At 32.9% G+C, this 17,747-nt stretch overlaps 1 protein-coding gene across 1 annotated transcript in view; it reads right to left on the reverse strand.

The window, feature by feature from the left end:
• Positions 1-17,747, reverse strand: part of side-VII (sidestep VII) — a 475,559-nt gene that overhangs the window by 274,579 nt on the left and 183,233 nt on the right. The window contains exon 9 of the mRNA XM_065499240.1: positions 8,855-8,977. Coding sequence (XP_065355312.1) covers positions 8,855-8,977 — 123 coding nt within the window. The remainder of the gene's footprint in view (positions 1-8,854; positions 8,978-17,747) is intronic.

A 17,747-nucleotide genomic window follows, 5' to 3' on the forward strand; every position in this document is an offset into this window, starting at 1 on the left:
AGGTAATTCAAACTGAATTACGTACGAACAAGGTAATTCGCATTTGAAATTTTGTATGGCGAATCATGTAATTCAGTTCGTAATTGGGGGTTGAATGACGAATGAGAGCGTGAATGACGAATAATGCCGTCGTGTGTACATTAGAGTGCTCCAAAAAAATAAAATTGCGAATTTTGACCGTCCCCCCCTCTAGAATTGTTCTATGTATTGTAGAAACACATTGTATAAAATATTAGGATGATAGGATAACGTTAACTGGTGGCGCAACGACGCTGAAGTTTTGAGGTGCATTTACAAGGGGAAAATATGCAATTTTTTCAGTTTTTGTAAAAATTTTGCCATTAAATACTGACTTTTACAATTTAATTTAAAAGAATCGAAATGTGTACGTAATTGTCGTTATAATAAGATATAAAAGACAAAAATTGGTGAAAAAATTTTAAAGTTATTAAAAAATCGCCAAGCCATTAACGTGTCTCAGGATACTAGAACAAGAAATTTATGAACAAAATTAACATATTTTGAGAAATATTAAAATAAAAGCTAATTTTTACTTAAAATATATCCATATTTACTTGTATATGAGTTTTTATCCTCGTAGGATACCGTTAACCTATTCGCAGATATGACCAAAAAAATTAAATTTTTTTAACGGCAGTTTCAAAACTGCAATTTCAATTTTTTTAAAATTTTGTTAAACAAATTTCAGAATTTTTTGATCATCACATGGGGATTTATTGACAACATAATAGGGAATAAAAATGTGAAAAAAGTATGTCAATACCTCCTATAGTTTTTCCGTACCTGCGATATAAATTTTGCTATTTTCGAGAAAAACTAATTTTTTGGCCATATTTTGGGGAATGACCAGAATTTCCTTACTGTAATGATTTTTAAGTAAAAGCTATTCAGAATAATATAGTCCAGGTAATTTTAAATATAGTCTGAAAGTTTTACTAAAATCGGAAAACTTTAACCCTTAAATCGTGAAGGTCAAAGGTAAATTTTTTCAATATTTGGAATTTCTCATGGAAAGATAGCGAAATATTATATATTTTTGGGCCGATTTTGATGAAGCTTAAGAAAAATATAAAATGAAGTCTAGTATTCACAATAACAGTACAAAAATGGAAATTTTAGTTGGGTATGTTACATACCATCGGAAAGGCTAATGTGTCTAGTTTCTCTGCGTAAGTTTAATTTTTAAGGTTTACACACAAATATGAAAAAAATTAAAATAGTGCAGATTTAAAAACCTTTGTCTTGAGTTACAAAACATTTATTTTGATAGATATCCCACTCGCATCCCACTAAGCGACCAAAAAGGTTTTAAAGGAAAAGACCTAAGCTTTCTTTTGAGAAAAAAATTAATAAAAAAAGAGTCCATTTTGGAAAAAAATATTCAAAAAGGTTTTTGATTTTTCAAAAAAAAGTAAAAAATTGTATGTCTTGAGTTACAAAACATTTTTTTTATAGATATCCCACTCGCATCCCACTAAGCGACAAAAAGGGTGTTAAAGGAAAACACATAAGCTTTCTTCTGAGCAAAAAAAAAATTAAAAAATGGGTCCATTTTTTTAAAAAAAGTAAACAAAGTTTTTGATTTTGCAAAAAAATTAAAAAATTTTAAATCTTGAGTTACAAAATATTTTTTTTGATAGATATCCCACTCGCATCCCACTAACCGACCATATAGGTCGCTTAGGAAAAGACCTAAGCTTTCTTAAAAAAAATAAAAAAATAAAAATAAAAAGGGCCCATTTTGAAGAAAAAAAGTCAAAAATATTTTTGATTTAAAAAAAAAATCAAAAATATTTTATTAAATTTTTTTAATTTTTTTCTTCGAAAGATTGCATAAATAGCTATCTAAACTATTTGGGACACATTTTGCTAAGAACAATAGGTAATAAGTTATATGGATAAAAAAAAACACCTGTTTGGCCAAAATGTCAAATTTTCACCTCCTATAACTCAGAGAGTTCTTGACCGATCTTGTTGAAAAATGGTGTCCGAATTACTATCCAATAGAACTAACATTGGTGCAAATTGGTGCGATCGGAAGACATCGATTTCAATAGTTGGTTCACTTGACGTGAAATGCCCCATATATAAAGATAGCTGTCCCGGCAAACGTTGTTCTGCCATAGCTCACACAAAGTTTGAATAATAGTACTCCAGATATGCAATAATAAATTTTTACTTTGTATGGGAGGTGCCATGCCCATGTACTTATATACACACAGTTACTAAATTATACGTACGATTTACTTTTTGGACCTTTTTTTAAAAATCTATATATTTAAAAATATAAGGCCTAACTCATTCACTCACTCACTGATTCATCAGTCATGAGTGAGTGAATGAATGAATAAGTCAGGTCTTGTATTTTTATACCCTTCACCTTCGTGAGAAGGGTATATATAAGTTTGTCATTCCGTTTGTAATTTCTACATTTTTCATTTCCGACCCTATAAAGTATATATATTCTGGATCCTTATAGATAGCGGAGTCGATTAAGCCATGTCCGTCTGTCTGTTGAAATCAATTTTCTGATCTTCGGGATCCAAATCTTCAATAATTCTGTCAGACATGCTTTCGAGAATTTTGCTATTTAAAATCAGCAAAATCGGTCCACAAATGGCTGAGATATGAGGAAAAAACCAAGACAACCTCGATTTTTGACCTATTTTTGACCTATATCTGGATTACTAAGACATTAATATAGACAATATGGATATCTAATGATAGATATTTCAAAGACATTTGCAACGACGTATATAAGACCATAGTAAGATGGACCTACAATGGGTCAAAATCGAAAAAAATCACAAAAAAAATTGCAAAAACAAAAAATATATACACTCAGGTCTCGTTTTATGCGGATTTTTTTTATGCGGATTCAAATTTATGCGGTTTTTAAATAAATTTTTTTTTTAGAATTTTAAAAGATTTTGAAATTTTAAATGTTTTTTAAAGCATTTTTAAATTAAACCAAGTTTGATCTGTTTTCCGGATATCAAGTGTTGTATAAGGAACTTAAAAATTCAAAATCGCAAACTTTAATGACAAATTATTTTGCAAGAAAAACAGAAATTCTTTGATTTCGTCCCCTATTCACTAGATTAATTCTAGTGATGAAAATGATATTTTACCACATGATAATATGATTATATCATCTAGCGATGAAAGTGACGTTGAACCAATTCCAAAACGATATAGACAATTATTCAGTGACTCAGATTAATCATACATATTTACAGAATTTCCTTAAAAAATGTTATAGCTAATTTTTTGGATCATTTTCACTTTTTATGTAATTAATGAATAAATTTTATATTTTTTTTTAACGTATTTTGTTTTTATTGTTTAAGTAAATTAAATAAATGTATTTTTGTTGATTTTTTTAATGCGATTTTGTTCTGATTTTTTAATTAAAATCTGAATTTATGCGGTTTTTCAGTATTTTGGAACGAATCATTAATTTTTATATGAAGCTAGAGTATCGTTTTATGCGAATTCAGTTTATGCGATTTTTTTTGGAACGCATCTATCGCACAAAAGGAGACCTAAGTGTATATAGATTTTTATAAAAAGACCCAAAAAGTAAACCGTACGTATAATTTAGTAACTGTGTGTAGGTCAATTGTGAATCTAAACCATCCAGGGACCCACTAAAACACACACAACAAATTTCATCTAAATCGCCCAGCCGTTAAGGAGGAGTTCAGTTACTAATACACGTACAGAAGAATTATATATATAAAGATAAAAATCAAACAAAATATAAAAATTTTGTGCATGTGAAAATTATGTAACTTTGGAACCAAGGCGAATTCATACAAGGTGGTGTCAGTTCTACAAAAACAACGATTGGTCTTAACAAATGTCAAAAAACCAAAATGAAAAATTAAACAAATAAGTATTTAAACTTAATATAGTGTAGATAATTGAATAGTGAGGGATTTAATTATTTATGTAAACAATAATTTTTTGGTTAATAAGCATTGAATATGTAGATATTTAAATATAAAAACAAGCTTTGAAAGTTGTTAGAACCAAAAAAAAATTATCAGCTGTTTGACTGACTCCACCTTGTATAAATTCGCTTTGTTTGGAACAGAATGATTGGATTAAATGGCATTGTGTATGAAAACATTAACCAACAGCTAGAACATAAACAAAATCTTCAAAGCCACCTAGGGATGCCAGATTCAGATTCGTAAAAAGCTGGACATTGGGTTTTAAAGAGCTGGAAAAATCAAAAAAAAACTGGACATTAAAAATGTGACCAAGAAAATGTTAACTTTGGTTTTGTGTAAATATTTTTTTAAATATATTTATATCCATTGCACACGGTGCTACAGTAAAAAAAAAACTTGAAAACGACCTAGGGTGGGTATTAGGTATTCATTCGGCTAATGATCGTTCGATTAATCGAATAATTTCATACGAATAATTATTCGAACAATTTAAAAATGTCCATTTTCGAATAACGAATAATTTTATGTAGAATAATCGAATAAAACGAATAAATGTTCATATATATTTAAATTTATTAAATTGCTTAAAATTTAAATTTTTAATAATTTCAAATTTAAATTCGACAAATAATTAAAGACAGAGGGACTTTCGATCACTATAGATGAGTGTTCCGATAGCTCCTTCTATAAATATATAAATAATACTGCAAGAAGTTACAATTCTAGAAACAAATCTTTAAAATTTTTTTACTTTGGACTTGAACCAATGAAAATAAAAGGTACGGAATAAAATATTTGTTATTTAGATGGCGAAATATTACAGGAATCGCAATTAATAATGAAAATATTAACTTACATTAAAGTGGTGTTGAATGTGATTTTGAAACGGTCGTCGAAACTGATATTGAGGATGACATTTATAATGATTACATTGAAATAGATGAAGGCCATTATCGTAAAATATATGTATATAAGTGATGTTATTAACCGCGTACGTAAGTGTTGCAAAACATTTAATAAATCAAATTATAAACACAAATATTGCAAACTAACGTTTTGTTGCAAGAAAAGCATGGAGTTCGTCTTATACAAGATTTTGAACATCTTTGTCTAACATGGTATGCACTGCCTGACTTCAAATTAGCCACGTTCACTGACAATGATATCAAACTTTGGACAGATTTCCTTTATTGTGTAATTTGCCAAGGCCACTTTATCAAGCAAAGATTCGGCAACGTTGATAGAGCTTGACGTTTAAACAATTTGTTATAAATAATTTAGAAATAGTGAATAATAAATTTACTAAAGAATTAGTTACTCAATTTAAAACCCGAATTAATGAACGAGATAAAAAAGTTCTTAATACGTTTATATTGTATTTGAATTCAGGATCATGTCCAACTAACTCAAGTTTTTTAAAGCATAGCTCCAAAATGAAAACTGAAGGGTTTGCTAGTCAATTGTTTTATAGATAGTTCGGGAGTTAATATTTCTGTTGAAAATTTAATGATGGACTTTGTTTTCGAATGTTTTTTAACATTATCACTTGAATTGTTAACATTAACATTATTTTTTTCTTTTCTTTAACAACAAAATATTAAAAAACGTACATCAAAACGTCATTCTTTACTTTTTTAAAAAAGTTTAAATTATTCGAATAATTCGATTAATTTAAAAGGTGTGATCGAATTATTCGAACAAGTTAAAATCTCTTATTCGAATTATTCGTTTTATTCGAACAAGAGAAAAATCGAATAATTCTTGTCTTGTTGAGTATATAAAAATTGTGTAAACAAATATCAGAAACACCCTCAAATTCAGAAGTTATTCTAAAAAACTTTTTTTAGTGATGTTCGCCAACTCTGTCAGTGTTTGTCAGCTTTTAATTTTTGAATGGGTTTAGAAAGAAAACTTATTACGCTTTAAACTGACGTGCATTTTTGATACATCTGTAAGTTATAAATTTTATGCATATATTTTATGAAAGATTAGTTTTTTGCTTTTCCGTAACTGTTTAAAATTTTGAAATCGGTCCAGAAATGTGTGAGTTGTTTCAAAATAACTCAAAATTTTGAGGGTGTTTCAAAATCTTTCAAAACGGTATTTGTATGTCCTCACCTAGGCTTATAATCCCCACTTGGTCGCTTTTCAAGTTTAAGATTTTTTAGTGGGTAATAGAAAAAATCGGCTGATTTATTTTTTTTAATATTTAAGGTAGTATTTAAATAAAAATTAAATCAGTCGATTTAAAAATTCTTAAAAAATAAAAGTTGAGAAAAACTAACTTTTTTACTTTTTCTGAAATTTGGGAGCTTCGAAAATTAGTTTTTTGGTATTTTGTAGTGGAAATTTGTATGGCACAATATTGATTGCTAAATCGACCTAACCTAATATACATATTTACAATCATATGTGTGTATGTAAATAAAGAAAGAATTAAAAGTAATAAATTAAAATCAAATACTAAAAACACTGCCACTTTATTTCGTTTTTGAGCTTACGGATTTGGCCATTTCCAAACCTTTAGGGCACTGCTACACGTTCAATATATATTGACCGCAATCCAGTATCGCGATATTTATTGAACGTGTAGCATGCAGTATTGATGGATCGCGATCCAAATATCACAATATATATTGAACGTGTTGCAGTGCCCTTAGAGATCTGTAAACTATTTTGAAAATCTATACAAGATTGCTCTACATTTGTTCGTATTAATTTTTTAGCTCTAATCAGGTCCAAGATTTCGGCTTTTTTCTTTAGTATAGAGATTGTTAAAAATAGAAAAAACTCTTTCACATAAACATACAACTTTTCTAATATTCTCGAATTCATTCCTTTCACCCGTGGTAAACAAAATAGAACCATTTCATTTGACAAATCTCTTGGTATTTGTTTATAAGTTTCACGAAGGCAGCAGTAATCGATACATAGTTTATCGTTATCTATTTCTTCAGATATTTAAATTTTTTGTAAAATAGGACATTTTATAAATTTAAATATGCTATTTTTAAAAAAGAGGAGTCATCACCAAAGTCGTAACGATTTTCTAAATAGCTAACCAATGTTTTTAAAAAGACTTATAATTCCGTTTTAAAAGTTTTATGTTATTATTTAAACATAACAATACTTATAACTAAAATATTATACAAAACTATTTAAAAAAAAAAATATTGTAAATATGTAAATATTAAACGCATTTGAGTGCCCGATTTTGGGACTATATTTGCAAAAAAATGTATTTTATTAACTGTTTGTTTATTTGCAGTTTAAGTTAATAATTTTTTTTGATAAACGGAAAAAAAATTGTATGTTCATTAGGCAAAATTGTTTTTACAAAATGGTGTTAACTTTGGTGCCAAAAAATGTGTTATGTATTCTACATTTAAGGCTATTCATAGCTACTGTCATTATATCGTGCAACTCTAAAACTGTACAAGAGTCATTCTCAAGAGCTGTAAATTCCTGCATTATGTTTTGCATAAAATATAAATATGCGTCTGATAATCCTTCATGTTTAAATTCTTCTTCTTCGAGTAAGTAAATTTTCATTTATGGATGTTATGGTCGAAAATTTCTATTTAGCTGGACAAATTAAATTTTAGCTTGAAACTGGACCGACATCAAAAAAGGACAATCCAGCCAAGTCCAGCCCGGCTGGCAACCCTAATCATAAGTGAAGAGGTTAAAAAAGGCTTTGCTACATTATTACACCACCATAGTGGGGAGGGTATAATGCGTTTGTGCAGATGTTTGTAACGCCCAAAAATATTAGTCTAACACCCACCTTAAAGTATACCGATCCACTTAGAATCACTTTCTGGCTGGCTGTCCATGTAAACCTTGTGCGCAGAGTACAGGTCGCAATTTTGAAGATATTTCAATGAAATTTGGTACATATTATTTTTTCGTACCAAGCCTATTGAAACTGGCTGAAATCGGTCCATTATTTCACCTAGCCCCCAAACCAATGTCCTCACGAAATTGGACTTTATCGGTCATAAATGTTTAATGTATATATGTATCTCCACAAATTCCGCTCCAAATTAGTTTTATATACACAAAATTCATGTCACCAAATTTTGTTACGATCGGTCCATAATTAGTCATAGCTCCCATATGCATAAATCGCTTAAAAATTTTGGTATACTCACAAAATTCAACATAGTAAACTTTCATTTCATGTAGACATAAATAACACGACCTAAGTTCATGGTGATCGGTCCATAATTGGACATAGCCCCCATATAAGGCCCACTTCCGAAAATCACTCAAAAATATAAATTATTGAAATTTTAAAAGAAAAATGTTTTTGCTCTTTTACTTAGTGTAGGGTATTATATGGTCGGGCTTGACCGACCATACTTTCTAACTTGTTTAATTTAACTCTGATGATATTATGGGCCTGGCTCACTAAATGCGAGCGAACATTTTCTTTCTTGTTTTATATTTAAAACAATAAAAAAAAACAAATTTAAAACCCCAAAGAAAAAACCAAATAAAACCGCATTTATTTCAAAACCTTAAAAATGTAATTTTGTATTTTTTATCCCCGATATTTTTGAGTCTGTTAACCCGACTCTTAAGTGTGGCAGTATGACATACATAACACACTTTGTCACATTTCAAAAATCAAAAATGGTGAATAAAGCCGCGAGTTTTTAAAAATGTTCAAATTTAAAAATGGAAATGAATAAATGGCTGCCGTATATGCGTGTCAAAAATTAAATTTTTTGTAATGTACGGTGGAATATATAAATCTATTGAATATAATGTTATTTTATTAAAACGATTTTAAAAATATTTTTGCCGTCTGTTGCATTTAAAGCGAAAATATTTTATGCTGTTAAAGTATGTATATTTGTTTTTCGTACCTGCTGCAATTATGTGAAAAATACATGGAATACGTTGTTTTCCAATTTTATTTGTTGCCATACACAATAGTGTTCCATAATCCAGTTCAGTGATAGGAGTGTATGTCACTGTTGAAGATGTTCCTACAATAAAGATTTTTAAATGAAATTTATTAAAATTTAAAGTTGTTAAGTTTTTGAAATAAAAATTTTAAATACATATTAAAAATAATTGTTGTTTGTTTGGCTGTCATAAAGAAATCGCATTTGAAGTTTTCAATTTAGTCGCACCTTCTACATAATATAAAATAATATAGTGAAATATACGTCATTAATAATAGAGTGTCCAAAAAACCGATTTTGATTATTTGGTTTTAAAAAAACCGGTTAAACGGTTTCGGTTTTTGTTTTTAAAAAACTCACATTTTTGAATTTTTAAAGCTCTATCTTTATGCAATTATTTTATAAATTGCATAAATATTCTCAAATGCTATAATTTTCTATAAAATAAATCAATATTTTTAAAAATGGTATCAAAGTTTTTCATAAATATGTTTGATTGAGCTTTAGAAAATATATTTCATTAAAACCGGTTAACTGGTTTGTCAAAAATCCGAAAAGTTAAAAAAACCGCAACCGGTGGAGTTTACAAAGATGAAAAAATCCGGTTGACCGGTTTTCGGTTTTGGATACTCTAGTCATTAATTTTTAAATCCCATTCATCATGAGCTATAAGGCTAACGTGATCATTACCCCTGCCCTTAAACAAATATATTTGCTTTGGATGGGTCTTACATTATTCTTTAAGTGTCTTTAGATGATAAGACTTTACGAAGGGAAAATAAAATGAAAATTCATACGTATGCCAAATGAAATGTAATGAACGCTGCATAGTGGTATTGAAAAACAGAGGGTCCGATTTTAATGAAATTTGACATGAAATCGGGACACAAACATAGAAATAGAATCGTTTTAAAAATTGAACATACCCGAGGTGTCCTACTTTGGGGACCGCTGGTCGCTTGAATGAACTTCTTCTTTGTGCATGTCAAATTTCATTCAGACTAAGGGTTCAGAAGTTACAGATTTTTTCCTTGTTTCATTACATATTACGTTTAGACCATGGGTGGCAAAGTTGATACGATGCACAGTGGGGTAGAATCAAAATTTTTTGGAAATAAATCTGGAATTTCTAAATGGCTGGTCCGATCTGGATAAAATTTGACTTGGGCGTAGACAAGGAGTATTCGATTTTAAGTTATTAAAATGGAACCAATAAATGCTCCAAAGTAGGGTACCTTCGACATGTGGAGCTAATACAAAAATGCCATGTGTGCTGGAACAAACTTTCCACTGTTGAATCGGCAACAAAAATATGGGTACTACACTCTTATGAAAGATGGAACTGGAGGGATTTTTTTGGACGCTCCCGGTGGAACAGGAACAACTTTTTTGATCGCATTGATTTTTGCAACGATACTCTCGCAGAATGATATGGTTTTGCATCATCAGGAATTGTAGCTACGTTGTTGGAAGAACAGTTCATTCAGCACTCAAGTTGCCATTGAATATTCAAATCAATGAAAAAGTTTTGTAGCAAAGAAAACTGATCGTTTGGGATGGAAGTGTACTATCACCACTTTTGTGGAATATGGCAGTTTAAAGTGGTATTAATATCTGGTAAATTTCTGGATACAATATCTAGTTGTATGGAATCGGCATTAAGTACACTGATTGAGTGGGGTGTTTCGAGTGGACTTAGTGTGAACCCCCAAAAGACAGAACTGTTTATCTTCACAAGTAGGTACAAGATCGATGTCTTTAGACCACATAGACCTAAAAAAGATTATGACATTTATATCCATAGTAAAAGGTATATTTGTTTTGACAATACTTTAAGTTACACTCATGCTCGTTTATACAGTGAATGTTGAAAAATATAAAAGAACATTTTGTTGAAATATTTGAAAAAAAGCGTTCAAAAACGTTACCAGTTACTCGCTATATTCAGTAACAGTTGTTACTAGTAAGTTTCTAATCACTGCGATTAAATCACAGATATCGAAATATCGCTCATATCTAGCGTCTAATGGACGAAGCCTTAACGCAGTTCTTTACACAGGAGCAAAACTTAAAAAAAATACATATGAAGAGATGGCGACGATTTTAGCCCAGATAGAAGGTGTGTTAAATTCACGTCCACTGTACGATATAGATGTTTTAACACTTGGGCATTTCCTTATTGGAAAGCCGTTGCTGGGTTTACCAAATGATGGTAACGCTAATAGAGAAATTGGTTCGACTAATACATAGAAGCTTTTGCGGAAAATGAAGAGAGATTTTTGGAAAGATGAATATCTCTCAACATTGCAGAAAATAAATAAAAAAAACTTTCTACGAAATGTCTCTGAAGGTCAAGTTGTAGTTTTAAAGGATGAAAATACTTCTCCGTCAAGATGGCCTTTGGGAAAAGTGATAGAAACACTGGTTTTTTAAAAAGTCGGTTTTTTATAAAGACTACATCTGTGATAGCTTTTGATGTTGTATTTGCCGCATGAACATTTCCAAAAAGGCACATCTTCATTACCAAAAATATCTTGGAATAAGACTTCTCATATTCGTTAATTTTTGTACTTAAGGCGACCAATAACCAAGATATAACCTCTAAAATTAATGGAGGAATCTGAAAAGGATCTACAAAAATTAACGAGAATGAGAAGTCTTATTCCAAGATATTTTTGGTAATGATGATGTGCCTTTTTTGAAATGTTCTTGCGGCAAATAAAACTTCAAAAGCTATCACAGATGTAGTGTTTATAAAAAACCGACTTTTTAAAAAACCGGTATGTTGGTTAATTAAAAATTGGCCTTTTTTAGAAAACCAGTTTTTCGGTTAACCGACATCGAAAAAACCGGTTAACCGGTAGAAAACATAAAATGACCAATAAAGTATATACACCTTTAGTTTTTAGTAGTCAGTAATGGTTAATATTAAATAACTATAAATATACAAAAGTGCTAAGTCCATTTTATTTTGTAAAAATTTCAAAAGTATTTTCTCAGCCAAATGGAATTGAGTATAAATATGTTACTAAATATATAATACTTGTCTTAATTATTGGTTTATTCATTAAATTTCAACCAAAAAATGTAAATAAATTTTTTAATTATATATTTGATAATTTTGAAATTTATTATCACCACTAATTTCTGATATGAAACAGAATAAGTTACAAGTCCCCAAAAAAGGACCTATTATTATTTTTCATTATAAATCATACCAAATATGTAAGTAATAAAACTCAGATCAGATTTCAAAAGTATTTCAAATCATGGATTTTAGAACGTTTTTTTGTCTCTCGTGTAATATTTCTGAAAAGGAAATATTACAGGAGCTAAATAAAGCTAAATAAATGACCAATAAAATTTTAAGAACAAAACACACTAATGAAGTTAAATTTATTGAAAGAAAGTATGTATGTACATCAAATTCAACTTAAAGTTTGGTAAAATCATCACTAAGTTTATATTGAATCATTATTAAGATTAAGCTTAACTTCTAGAATTATGACGAATTTAACTTTTTAATAGTTTCATTATGTGCAATTTATTCTGAAAAAGTTTTTAAGTAAACTTATCGTTCTCTACTATTTAGAATTATTAATTTTAGTCCCAAATTGTAAAAACCGGTTAACCGAAAATCAACATTTAAAATTAACCGGTTAGCAAAAACCCAAGATTTCGAAGAAAAATCGGGTTTTCGGTTACCGGTTTATAAACACTACACAAATGGTTAATCTTTTGACAGATATTAATCAAGGTAAAATCAGTCAAGCTTTGCTAAAACCAGACCAATTAAACCGTGAAGTATCCAGAATCAAGGATTGGCTTCCGGAAAATATTGTTACGTTTTAACCTTTTCAAAACGCTGGTTTATTTCCTTTAAATAAACCGGATACTTTTGATTGCAAATAAAAGCCGTTTAGTAGTTTAAAAATTGTAACAACTTTTTATTTATTTAAAATGTACAACAACCACAGAATTAAATAGCCACTTAATGTTTTTTATACAGGTTTATAAATTCTCAGAATTACAGACACAATTTATAATGTACACGAATTTACTTGAAAAACAAACACAACACACTTTAAGGCACTTAGATGATGTTTCTTCGAAAAGCGTATCTGATAAACTCCCTAACGACTGCAACCTCTGCCACTATTTATAACACTGCATTACCATCTAGAAAGCTCTTTAACTGTCAAAGTTCGAATATTCTAGATCATACGATCTTGCTCTTGGGAAGTGTTTTCATTACTTGGTGAGGGCTTAATACCGAATTCTAAATCACCAGGCAACTTGAGTTCTGTCCCGAAGACAATTTTTGCAGGTGTTCGAGAGGTTGAGTCATGAACAGCTGACCTGTATGCCAATAGAAATTTTGGTATGTGTTCATCCCAGTCCTTCTGGTGTGCACTGACCACTTTTCTTAAATATTCCTCCAGGGTGCGATTGAATCTTTCGACCATGCCATCAGATTGAGGATGCAGTGGCGTTGTTCTGGTTTTTCTTATTCCGTATAAGTCGCACATTTCCTTGAATACGGCGGATTCAAAATTTCTACCCTGATCCGAGTGCAACTCCAGTGGAACACCATAGCGACACACCCAGTTGTTCACAAATACGCTTATAACCGTTTTAGCTTCCTGATTGGGTATTGCATATACCTCTGGCCATTTGCTGAAATAATCCATAACCACTAGAACGTAACGGTTTCCAGCATCACTGACAGGGAAAGGGCCTGCTACATCCATCGCAATCCGCTCGAATGGCGCACCTGAGTTATACTGCTGAAGTTGTCCACGACTTCTTCTTACTGGGCCCTTCGCTGCTATGCATTGTGGACAATTGGCTACCTAATCGGCTACTGCTTGCTGACAACCCACCCAATAAAAGCGTTGTTTTAGCTTCTCTAAGGTTTTTGTCACACGAAGATGACCACCACTGGTACCATCATGAAACTCTTTCATTACTTCGTTTATTTTAGAGGATGGTACAACAATTAGATTTGTCACTGTTTTACCGTCAGCACTTTCCCATATGCGGTATAAGCAGCCATTTAACAATTGTAGACTATTCCATAGGGCCCAATATGATTTCATCAGTGGACTTTCGGCCGATATTTCATTGCGGGCTGGCCTTCTGTCTTCTTCTTTTGCCGATATTATTTTTGACAGTATGGGGTCATTTCTCTGCGATACAGACCAATCTGCACTGGACTCTATATGCATTAGTCGAACGTCAATGACACATTCCTTTCTCTCGGCTTTTGCGCAATGATTGCATTCCACGTTGCAAGGCCGTCTTGAGAGCGCGTCCGCATTGCCGTGTTTCAAACCCTTCCGGTGCTCGATGCTAAAGTCATAGCTCTGAAGCCGCTCAATCCAACGAGCCAGTTGCCCTTCAGGTTGTTTAAATTGCAACAACCACCTGAGGGCAGAATGATCGGTTCTCAGTTGGAAGTGCTGACCATACAAATACTTGTGGAAATACTTCACACACTCCAATACTGCCAGGAGTTCACGTCGCGTTACGCAGTAATTTCTCTCAGGCTTGGAAAGTATTCGGCTGTAGTAGCCTATGACCTTTTCCGTCCCGTTGATCACCTGCGAAAGCACACCGCCTATTCCGTATCCACTCACATCGCTGTCTAGCACAAACTTCGCCCCTGGGATGGGATATGCCAAAATTGGGGCTGTACACAACAATTCCTTTAACTGAAGGAATGCCTGTTCCTGAGATTCACTCCACAGGAACGCTCGCGACTTCTGCGTTAGCTCATGTAGGCTTGCGGCAACACTGGCAAAATTCGGTACAAATCGTCGGTAGTACGTGCAAAGGCCTAGAAAACTGCGTAATTCGTGAAGATTTCTCGGACGAAGCCAGTCCTTTACGGCTCGTATTTTATCCTCATCTGTTGATATGCCGTCTGCTGTTACGCGATGCCCTAAATACTTAACTTCTTTCTGGAACAATGCACATTTCTTTACGCTAAGTTTTAGTCCAGCCGCTGCTATTCGTTTAAGGACTTCTTCAAGGTTTTTCAAGTGTTCATCGAAAGTCTTCCCCATGACAATTATGTCATCGAGGTACACCAAACATGTCTTCCAGTGAAGTCCTTTCAACACATGTTCCATTAAACGCTCGAATGTGGCTGGAGCATTGCAGAGTCCAAAGGGCATCACATTAAACTGCCATAATCCATCACTAGCACTAAACGCAGTTTTCTCTTTGTCTTTTTCTGCAATCTCTACCTGCCAATAACCACTTTGCAAGTCCAATGTGGAGAACCATTTTGTTCCAGCTAATGTGTCCAGGGTGTCGTCAATTCTTGGTAGCGGGTAGCTGTCTTTTTTAGTAACGTCGTTCAGCTTTCTATTATCGACGCAAAACCTAGTGCTGCCGTCTTTCTTTTTAACTAACACAACAGGCGATCTCCAAGGACTTGAAGATGGTTCGATTACTCCATCCCGCTCCATTTCGTTAACCAACTCCTTCACCTCACTTCGTTTTGCTAGAGGAATACTTCTGGGCGCCTGCTTTATGGGCCTCGCTTCGCCAGTATTTATTTGATGCTTTACAATTGCCGTTCTACCTTGGCTTTGACTTTTTAAGGCGAAGACCGAGGTATGTTTCTTCAGAAGCTGTTTGGCCTTATTTCTATCGGGCGGCGCTAATCCTCCTACCCATTTCCCCACATATTCCGCTAGTAGCTCGTGTTCCTTGGTGGATTTATTGGCATGTTCCGGGTTTTTCTCGCAATTGATTACTGCCTCTGCTGAAGTGCATCGACCTATTTCGGAATTTGGCTTAACGACTTTTACAGAGCTGGACAGGTTAAGCACTCTTACAGGAACTATTTTGTTGTTGCAGTGTTTAACGAGGGCTTTTGCTGTTATAAGATCACTTTTTATTTCTGCTGGTTCTACCACCCACAAACTGTTGTCCTCACAATCTCCCTCCATACAGGCCCATACTAAAGTTTCTGACTGTGGTGGTAGTCTCTGATGCTCGACGGTAACTAGCTTTCTTACTTGGGTCCTATTTTCATATCCGACGTCAAGGGGTATTTCCACATTTCGCCAAATCATAACTTTTTGTCCCATATCCAAAGTAATGCCGTGAGTAATCATGAAATCAGCACCAATGATTACTTTGTCCACAATATCGGCAACAATAAATACATGATTGACGCTAACATTGGCAATGGTTACTTTCACATTTACTTTACCATAGACAGTGGCTGGCTCCCCAGTAGTTGTGCGCAGACTTACCCCACGTAATGGTTCAATTGTGTTTTTGACTAAATCGGGATTGACTATGGACTGCGACGCTCCTGTGTCTATAGTAAAAATGTGTTTCTGACCGTTGATGTATCCACTAGCCGTAAGATTGCTATTTTTCTGCTGCATTACTGATATGGAGATTATGGGGCCCTCAGATGTGTTTTCTCGGTGCTTTGCAGTTTCGTTGAATATGACCAGATTTACCGCAATTATAACATTTTACTCTGGCTTTGCTATGCTTATCATTAAACGCCTCCAAGACCTTTTTTAATTCATCGACTATATTTCTATCGTCTTCAGCAACAACCTCGATATTGCGCACCTTGCATATTTGCGGCTTTGAAATTATTTTCGCCGTTTCTTGCGCCAGTGCAAATGAGACTGTTTCAGCAAATGATGGTTTAGGTGTAGCACAAACCGCATGTTTTATTTCAGGATCGCGAATGCCATTGACGAATGCCTCTATCTTGATATGGTCCAAAAATGGGTTGTTCTCCCCTGGATAAGTAAGCTGTAGCAAACGCTCGATTTCCAACGCAAAATCTTGTAGCGTCTCATTGGGTTTCTGCACTCTACCACGCAATTCCATTCGGTATAATTCTTTTTTATGTTCGCCACCGTACTTACGTTGTAGCGCATCCATTATGTCATCATAACAATTTCTGTTGCTTGCTGGCACGCTTTCAAGAACTACTGCTGCATTCCCTTTTAAGGCCAAAATCAATTCTATAGCTTTTTCTTCATTGTTCCACATGTTTCTAATGGCAACTGTATCAAACTGGAATTTGAACACATTAAATGGTGTAGTGCCATCAAAACTAGGGGCCTTTATTCTACTAGAGGATTCTGGAATAATTCGTACCGCTCCTTCTTGATACTGATGACTATTCACTTTTGTTACCAAGTCGGACACCTTTTTGTCAATTTCATCCATTCTGTTGTTAATAACTGCTCCTTCTTGACATTGAACATTATTCACTTTTGTTTCTAAGTCCGAAACCTTTTTATCAATGACATCCACTCTGCAGTTAATAACCTCAGACATTTCCTGAATTTTCTCATCTGTTACTCTAGAAGATTCTTGAAGTTTCGCTTCCATTTCCGCTAAGTGTTTTATAGTTTCTTTGACTTCAGCTTTAACCTCAGAACGAAGTTTCTCATTGTCGGCAAGAAGTTTCTCATTGTTGACTCTAGAAGTTTCTTGAACTTCTGCTTTAACTTCAGCAAGAAGTTTCTCGTTGTTTACTTTAGAAGTTTCTTGAACTTCTGCTTTAACTTCAGACAGAAGTTTCTCGTTGGCTGTTTCCATTTTTTCCATCATAGCCGCGAACATTGTGCTTAAATCCATGCTGCTTGTTGTTGAACGTGTAGAAACTTCCATTTCTTCCTTATACTCGAATTCGTAAGCACCGATGTCAATACCACGCCGTTTGAATTCGTCTATAAGCCTCTTTTGCAATTCTGCCTTGTTACCTGCTGTTGGTAGCTCCAACTTACTCAGTTCCTTCTTGAGTTGTTCAACTTTCAGTTCCTCAAACTTCATGCTTATTAATTTGCAATCCCACTTC

Source organism: Calliphora vicina, chromosome 1 (assembly GCF_958450345.1).
Source record: "Calliphora vicina chromosome 1, idCalVici1.1, whole genome shotgun sequence".
NCBI classification, from domain to species: Eukaryota; Metazoa; Arthropoda; class Insecta; order Diptera; family Calliphoridae; genus Calliphora; species Calliphora vicina.